This window comes from Protopterus annectens, chromosome 5.part0 (assembly GCF_019279795.1).
Source record: "Protopterus annectens isolate FY-2018-M chromosome 5.part0, PAN1.0, whole genome shotgun sequence".
Taxonomy (NCBI): domain Eukaryota; kingdom Metazoa; phylum Chordata; order Ceratodontiformes; family Protopteridae; genus Protopterus; species Protopterus annectens.
Window position 1 is genome coordinate 1,186,870,590 of NC_056735.1, and position 9,158 is coordinate 1,186,879,747.

Consider the following 9,158-nt stretch of genomic DNA (forward strand, 5'->3'; position numbering starts at 1 on the left):
ATATTCTGCTATTACCTGTTGAAACATTTAAAGTCCTTATGTATGCCCACTTGCATACACTTACAAAATGCAATGTGAATGCCTACAAAGCAAATCAAGGCCAAATAAGAGAAAGGGAAAGACAAAATCTCCAGTTCAAACAATCAATAACTGCACATATACACTTACTTGCAAGTTTAGCATGCAATCCAGAAGGCCCAGGTTTTGAAGTTTCACACTTGGAAGATTCTGGAAGAGACAGTTTTGCTTTAGGGAGGCTAACTTTTGGACTGAATCGAGCAGCCCAATCAAATCTGGAGGAGCCACCAGTTTTGCTTTGCTCTTTCTCCCTACTGCTCCTTCGGGGACTGGGGCTGGATGCAGAACGGGACCGTCTGTTTTTGCTCTGATCTTTCCCTTGTTTCACCCTGGCTCCCTGAGATGCAGGTGCAATGGTAGATGAGGAAGAGGAAGTAGAAGCTGAAGAAGAAGAATCTGTGATAGTGCTACACCCAGCTTTGGCTGAGGTCGCTGATTTTGAAGCCAGCTTGGTGGATTTCACGGACTTATCTTCGGCACCTGCTGAATCAGCTGTGAAGTCCTTCTTAAAGCTATCAGAAACAGTATATATTCTTCTCCTTTTCTGACTTGGAGAGTCACAAGTGGAGCCACCCTTTCTACTGTGAGTTTTACTAGTTGATGGTAGTTGCAAAGATTTTGGTTGCTGGTCGTGAACAAAGTGTCTTTTATTGGCTTTTGTTTGTGTGTTACTCACTTCTGAGAAAGTCTCAGTGTGCTGAAGTGCTTTAGGTTTTTTTGAAGGGCTGAAAGAGTCAGTGTTACTGTACTCTGGGCTAGTACTGCGTTTCACAGCTCGGGAACTGTCCCTTTTGGGCCCTTGCCCTGCTTTTTGTCTTTCAGATGTTCCAGACTTTTCAGGGTCTTCTTGCTGGGTTACCTGAGCCACAGATGAAGAGCTACAACACCTACATTAAAATACAGTAAATTAAAATCACATTATGCAGTTTCAGTTCACAAATTAAATGATTATTCTAATCTAAATCGTCATTATGTGCAGTTTGTAACAAAAGATGCCAGGTCAGCTAAGACAGTTTCCAATGTAGTTCCTCCTCTACCGTATCCGTTTTAAATAGACCTCATAAACAATCACTAAAGTTAATTAAAACTTTTTTATAAATCAACATTATGGAAAAGATGCACCATAAAGTAGAAAGAGCAATAACCTTGCATATTCTGGTTGTGATTTTTTTAGATGGCTGTCAATCACAGATTTAAATTCAAGGTGGACTACTGTAATACAGGCTGGAGTCATGCTTATAAAGCAGTGAGAAGTAGATATAAAGCACAACATATATCATGGATCCCATAAGACATCAACATCACGCCATTCATAGTTTGCAGAAGATAATTAAAAACTATAAAAGTTCATACACTACATTTTTGTAAGCACAGAGAACACCATACAATTTTTAGCAAGTCAAATACAAATAGTACCCAAACAGGGCCAATGTGAAGAGTACATAATGTTAAAGAGTCTGCTACACAAAGTTAATATGGCTATGTAATGGTAAATCTGCCCCCCAAGCCAAGGACAACCACAAGGAATGTTTTAGTTAGGTCTGTAACCTCAAAGGTAATACACATCTGCTGACCTCACAAGACCAAACCATATTGAAAGTGCTGAAACATGAGAAAAATAAGTCATATACCACCAGGCTTTACAGGCAGAAACAAAGACAATCCAGAAAAAGGATACCCAGACACAGTTCCAATAGTAGGCGGAGCAACGGGTCTTAGATATGTTACTGATGCAAGTAACTCCATATAAACTGCAGGAGGAGGAGTCATGACTGGGCACACTGATGTTGGCCAGAAGTGCTCTTTGCAGCACCTGCAGGCTGAAACGATACTAATTTCATGAACTTTAATCAAACTTTGACCTAGGAATGGGGTCCATTCTTGTCATGGTATCAGAAACCCAAAGACTTGGGGAAATTAAAAAAAAAAAAAAAAAAAACAGAAAAGACAAAATTTCACTCCAACTTTACCCCACTCCCCCCCCCCCCCAACCTTCCCTCAGGAAATACCATCAAATATAACGTTTACTACTATCATTAGGGAACTGTTCCTTAATGCTCTCTCCAAGGCCAACACGGCATCAATGGGCCCAGACAATATCCCAGGATACCTTCCAAATACAATGAAATGACCTTTCAGGCCCTCTGGAATTGCTATTTAAGAGCTGCCTCCAGCAACAGTAATCCCTCTGCAAAAAGGTGGGCCATCTACAGATCCTGGAAACTACAGTCCCACAAGTCTCACTTGTCTCGTATGCAAAGCCATGGAAAGAATCATCATGGAAATGAATAATACACAGGAAACCTCCAGACACTGGCTCATATGAAGTTACTAGGCTTGCGGCCCTACAGCCTTTACAAGCCTAGCCATGTTAATCCCTAGTTTCCTTTTGTTCTTTTTAGGTAGCTTGCAGAACGAATTTATGAACAGAGGGGGTCTGTGATCAACACAGGCTGCCCCTGTTCATGAGGGACATGGGTGCCACCCCAGGGGCAAATCTACAGTCTCGCATCTAATTATATAGGTTATGTCTGAATAGGGTCACGGAGGAGCTCTGTTTTACATGAACAGGAAGTCTATTCCAGAGAAGTACCACTCTCAGGTAGATATATCTGTCTCTCCAGCATGTTCTGCTAAAGTCACAAGCTAGGTTGAGATCCCTACAGTGAGTGACTCTTGTGTCATTTGACTTGCAGATGTGCAGCATTGCCATTAGGGCAAGGCTGGAGATTATGCTATAGGCCAGGTACAAGTCACCTCTCAGCAGCCTATAAGATACAGAGTAAAATAGCAGGGCTTTCAGTCTGTCCCCTGAAGGACATGGTTTGAAGTCCCTATATTTTCTAACTGAGAAACCTCTGAGATCTCTCTAGCTGCTTCAGGTGTCTGGTGAGGTACATGCAAAAGGGTGCATTATACTCTTTTAGTGGCCTGATGAGGGTCAGGTAGAGTTATAACATCCCTTGACCTGGATGCTATGCCCTTGCTTATGAGGTATGATACATAGAAGGATTTCCTTACCACAGTGGACACTTGGTGGTTAAAGTTCAGATTGCTATCAACCTGCGTTCTCAAGTCTCGCACCACTGGGCTGGAAATCTGAGGGTGTTGTCAATACTGTAATCTGTACAGAATTTCGTTTTGCCTAGGGGAGTAATAATGGATTTTTTTGCATTTAGTTTTATACCATGGCTTTGCACCAATCATTTGTTTGTGTTAGCCCTTGTAATATGTTGACAGTTCGGGGACTCAATGATTGCTCCCAGTTTTGCAATCATTAGCCAAACTGGTGAGCCAAAGGCATTTTACTTTGGTTTCGTCAAGGGCAGGTCATGCCTATTCATCCTGGTGGACTTCTTTGAGGTCACCAAAACAATGGATGAAGGCAAACTCATTTAATACCTTGGCCGGGCCAAGGCATTTGACACAATAACCTACTCAGGCAATGCTGACAAACTCAAGAGGTTATGTATAAACCCTTGTCACCTGTTGGATAAACAACTGGCTCAGACAGGATGAAGAACGTTAGAACTGGGGAGTCCACCTCTACAAAAAGGCCAGTCACAAGTGGAATCCCTCAGGGATCAGTCGTGAGACTGCTGATTTTTGGTATTTACTTCTCCAAAATCAAGGCCAATGTCAGTTCCTCTGGCTGACTAAATTTGCAGATGATAGCAAATTAGGAACAGTCACAGAATCTCCCACAGACAGTTTTGTTGTGTAAAACCTTACCATAACTTTAGATATCCTCTTCTATATGCTGCTGTATCCATAACACAAGGGAGTCTGCCTCTGGTCGACCCACGTACGACCGGCCATTTTACAAAAGATAAATGCTACCGCTAGGGTGCATGTGGTATCAGACATCAGCACGCACCTGGCTTAGAACTGAATGCCACCGGAATCAGCTACTAAGGAGTGGGTACTCAGGAATCAGGCAAGTTTAAGGGGAAAGGCAGGGTGAAAAACGACAAAGCAGCATATAGAAGAGAAGGACATCTAAAGTTATGGTAAGATTTTACACAAAAAAACTATGTCCTTCTATTCATATGTTGCTGTATCCATAACATAAGGGAAAGTGCAAAAGCTCCTGTACTAAGATTTGGGTGGAGGAACGGAACAGAAGCACTTTCCACAAACCCATGCAGGATGGTTCTGGCAAACCCTGTGCTGGGTCTAGAAACGATGTCCAACTTGTAGTGTTTGGTGAAGGTATGGACAGAGGACCATGTAGCTGCTTCTAAAATGGCAGCTGTATCCAAACCTTTGAAGAAGGTCCCAGAGGAGGCCACTGCCAATAGTGGAGTGTGCCTTTACTGGAAAGGGAAGTCTTCTGCCATGTGTTGTATAACAAAATGAGATGTTTTTTGATATCCAGGAGGATATGGTTTTGCTTGGAAATAGCTTGTCCCAGGACTCTTGGGTGGTAGGAGACGAAGCCTGTCCGACTTGCGGAAGGGTTTGGTCTTAGCCAAATAGTACTCAAGCTGTCTGTGAGCATCTAAAGAATGTAGTACCCTTTCCGCCGGGTTTTGGGGGGGGGGGGGAGTGAAAAAGGATGGTAGCTTGATGGCCTGATTCAAGGACAGTTCATTGACTACTTTGGGCATGAAGGTTGGGTTCATAGGTTCATAGGTTTATACTAGGCTATCTGCCCTAAGGTATTTATAAGCCTAGCCCAAATTTTTGTGGCTTACGCCACCCCTTATACGAAAAAATACTGTGCCCATTAGTTTGTTGTGCCTCTGTCCAGCAGTGACACAGAGATGATTCCCGGGGTAAACCTACGATCTCCCATCCACAGGTCTAGATTTCTCTTGAACAGAGTCAGCGAGGTGCTCTGCCTCACATGGACCGGGATTTTATTCCACAGCATAGGGAGTCTCTGAGTGATAAATCTATCCCTCCAGCACGTCCTATTTATATCCGTGCTAAGGTTTAAGTCGCTTGCTCTAGTGGTTTTGGTGGATTTGGATTTTTGAGGTGGAGCATGTCCATTAATTCGGGTTGGACATGGCCTTGTATGTCAGGCACATGTCACCTCTGAGCAGACGGTATGCGACTGAATAGAGCTGGAGTTTCTTCAATCTGGCAGCATATGACAGATTTTGGAGTCCCTTTATCCTTTTGGTGAGGAACTTTTGGGGTCTCTCCAATTGCTGCAGATGTCGGGTGAGATGCATCCCGAATGGGGCATTGTACTCGATCATTGGTCTGATAAGTGAAGAGTACAGGGGAACAATGACCTCACTAGATCTGGATGTGAATCCCTTCATGATCAGGTGGGCAATGTAGAAGGTCTTTCTAACCACTTTAGCAACGTGAGTGTCAAAGAAAGGCCACTGTCAACCTGGGTCCCCAGGTCCCTGATAACCTCTTCTGTGCTTAGTGGATTGCCACCTATATGGTAGCTTGGGGTTACCTTGTTTTTCCCGAAGGGTATGACCATACATTTGTTGGCGTTTAACTTCAGGCCATGGCTCTGGCACCAGCTATCTGTTTCCGTGAGTCCCTTCTGAAGGATATCCGTGTCCGATGCACTTTCCACTATGGCCCAGTTTGCAGTCGTCTGCAAACTTGGCCAGCCAAAGTCCTCCCATGTTGGCCTGTACTTCTGAGAAGTAGATGCCAAACAATAGGGCCAAGGACCGAGCCCTGTGGGACACCACTTGTGACCGGCTTGGAGTCTGACACAGCGCCAGCAACTCTAACCCTGTGGGTTCTGTCCTTAAGCCAGTTTGCAACCCATCTTGTGACATATGGGTTTACATTTAAGCTGGTAAGTTTTTCTACAATACCCAGTGGGGTATTGTGTCGAAGGCCTTTGCAAGGTCAAGGTAGGCTGTATGGACTGCCTTTCCCTCATCAATGGCCTTGGTGACTGTTTCGAAAAAGTCAACCAAGTTCAAAAGGCATGATCTTCCCTTGACAAAGCCAAACTGGGTCGGGTCCAATGTCTGCAAATCCCCTATATCTTTGTTTATGAGCTCCATTATGATCCTCTCCATAGCTTTGCAGACTAGACTTGTTAAGCTTATGGGGCGGTAATTACCAGGGTCCGTAGAGGCGCCGCCTTTGTGGAGTGGGACCACAGTTGCCGTACGCCACTTCTTGGGCACGTATCCTGTGGTAAGGCTGAGATTAAACAGCTGCCTTATGTGCGGGTTTAATTCCTCATTTAGCTCGTGTAGCACACAGCCGGGGACACCATCCGGTCCCATTGATGCTGTGTTTTTAGCTTTAGAGAGAGCAGCTTTCACCTGCGCATTTGAGATGTCCGGGAGGCTACACTAGACTGGGATAGTTATCTCTCCTTTAGGGGAGAGGGGTGAAGTTTGCACTGAACCTGTCTGCCAGTATGTTGGCAATGTCTGTGGGTTCAGTGATTTTTGTATCATTTTGGACTAATTCTGAGCATATCTGGGAGTTTCCACCCAGGTTCCTAACACAGCTGAAAAGGCCTTATGATTGTCCTTTGAATCCATGGCAATTTTTCTCTCAAAATTGGCCTTAGTTGATTTTATGAGTGCTCGTATTTTTTACTAATAATGATCAGGGGTGACTTCCCTTTTATGGATTTTGTTCTATCATGTAATAGCTTTCTCCTCTTATTGTAAAGTTTGTTAATGGCTGGGGTCCACCAGACTGGGCGTTTGCCCTTTGTGGAAAGAGTCTTGGTTTTATTTGGGATTGCCTGATCCATGCAGTCCTGGAGGTGTTCATAGAAGGCATTTGTAAGGGCTTCCGCAGCTTGGGTTGTGGTTTCCTCTGGCTCAGGGGCCTTGAAGGATACCACACCAGTCTTGAGTAGTGTGAAGTTTGCTTTAGAGAAGTTCTTCACTATGGTCTTTTGTTTGGGGTGGCGGGATGTGGATTTCCAGTGAGATTAGTTTATGATCAGATCTCACCAATGAGGGATATACTTCCGGTGTGGAGCATTTTGTCCCCATGTTTGTGACAATGAGATCTAGTATATTTTCTCCTCTCGTGGGAACAGTGACTAGCCGTTCCATGGGTTAGTACGCAAACACACCCTGTCTTTGTGGAAAACAGTAAATGGGCGAGAGGCCATGTTGGAAACAGCAATCTCTGGCTGGCACAAAGGGTGCCAGTGTCAGCTTTTCCAGTAAAAATTTAGATCCTAAGGAAGTACAATGGGCTTCCTTAGAGGTCTGAGGTGTAGAAACCTTTTTAGAAAGAGTAACTTCCAATCTGGAAGCCAGAGGAGGGGTGAGTGGCAGGCATGCTGAGAAGGCAGACAAATGGGTCTTGAGGAAGAATAAGAAAGTTGCGAATTCAATTCACACAGGCAGGACAAGACCAGAGGGGGTTCTACTGCCAGTGGGATGTAACTTTTGTTTCTGACACCAAACAGAAAATCTCTTCCACTTTGAAAAGTACAATTTTCTGGTAGCGGGTATTCTGGCCTCCTGCAAAACCTGAAGCACATCCTCTGTGTAAAGGTGTCTGAAAGGAATCAAAGCCATAATCACCCACAGTCTAAGGTTCAGAGTGGACAAATGACTGTGAGAAGCATTCCCTTCTCCACTGTGAGAAGGTCCATGGCAGTGGGGTAACTTGTGGTGATTGCCATTGGCTAGAAGAAGCAAAAGGGGGAAATCAATGCTGCCTTGGCCAATACGGAGTAACCAACAAGATTCAAGGCTGTTCTTTCTGAATTTTCAGCAGAACTTTTTGTATGAGAGGGAAAGGAGGGATGCATAAGTGTACGTCTCTTCCAAGGGAATTAGAGAGCATCCACCCTCCATGATTCGGGGTGTGGTACCCTGGTGCAGAAGGTTGGATGCTGTCTGTCCATAGGGGAGGCAAAGAGATCCATATGAGAATATCACAGCGATGGACCAGGTCCAGAACACATCCCCGTTTGGAATCCATTTGTGAGAAAGAGTCATGGTCCTGTTAAAGGATCAGCCATCACACTGTCTGCTGACGGTATGTAGACCATCTAGATATTAACTTGTCTCTCCAAGGCAATTTCCTATGCTTGCAGGGTCAGAGCCTGCACAGGAGGGTTGTCCCCTCGTTTGCTGATATACTACAGCACAATGATATTGCCTGTGTACCACCTCAGCGTGCCTGGTAGGAGACAAGGTTTGAAAACTTGCAGGGCCAATATCAAGGCTCTCATCTCCTTGAAACTAATGTGTTCTTTTGGTTGAGTCTTGATCCAAGAGTTTCTCACTTTCCATTCCCCAAGGGTTGCTCCCCAATCCGTGGCTGAGACATCCGTAAAAAGTTTTTGCTTGGGTGGCAGGAGTTGTAGGAGTAAGCTAGGATTGGTCTGAATCTGGGCTACAATCAATTCAGTTCCCTGGAAAGGCATGGTAGCATGGGAAACATGAACTCCAAGAGGTGCAGATGTTGTTTCCAGGTTGTTCTCTGGTACCACTGAAACTCCCTCATGTGAAGCTTTGCCAGGGGTACCCATGGGAATGGTGGAGGTCATGAATCCCATGAATCCCAGGAGTGGGAGAAATTCCTTGGCTGACAGGGCTTAGACAGGTAAGTAACTCTTGCAAGGAGTAAGTGAGTGCCACAATGTTTTCTGAGGGAACACCAGCCATCATTTTCTCTGTCAGGATCCGACATCCAAGAAATACATGGTCCTGTGAAGGTACAAAGGATGATTTTTTGAGATTTATGGTGAACCCCATACTTTTCAAGTGGGACATAGTGAAGTCCAGTTGCTGGAGCACTAGCACTAATGGGGACTGCATTAGGCTATCATCTAGATAGGGGAAGAGTTGGATTCTTTTTGTCCTGGCAAAGGCCATGACTGGGGCTAGGCATTTTGAAAACACTTTTGGGGCCAGAGAGAGTTCAAATGGCAAACAGAGAACTGAACGTGTGCAGAACCCACCGAGAAGCGAAGTAATTTCCTGAATAGGGGATGAACTGATATGTGTGGGTAAGCATCTTTTATATCCAAGGATTCTAAGAAAGCCTGGGGAAGGATGAGGGGAAGAAGAGTAGGAAGAGTGAGCATCCGAAAAGAGGGAACCTGGAGGAGAGTGTTGAGATGGGACATCTTTAATATCCAGAATGGAATCTTCTTGATC

At 44.7% G+C, this 9,158-nt stretch overlaps 1 protein-coding gene across 2 annotated transcripts in view; it reads right to left on the reverse strand.

Moving 5' to 3' along the window:
• Positions 1-9,158, reverse strand: part of TRIP12 (thyroid hormone receptor interactor 12) — a 3,849,287-nt gene that overhangs the window by 3,620,572 nt on the left and 219,557 nt on the right. For both annotated transcript variants that reach the window (XM_044071052.1, XM_044071053.1), the window contains one exon: positions 169-965. In XM_044071052.1, coding sequence (XP_043926987.1) covers positions 169-965 — 797 coding nt within the window. The remainder of the gene's footprint in view (positions 1-168; positions 966-9,158) is intronic.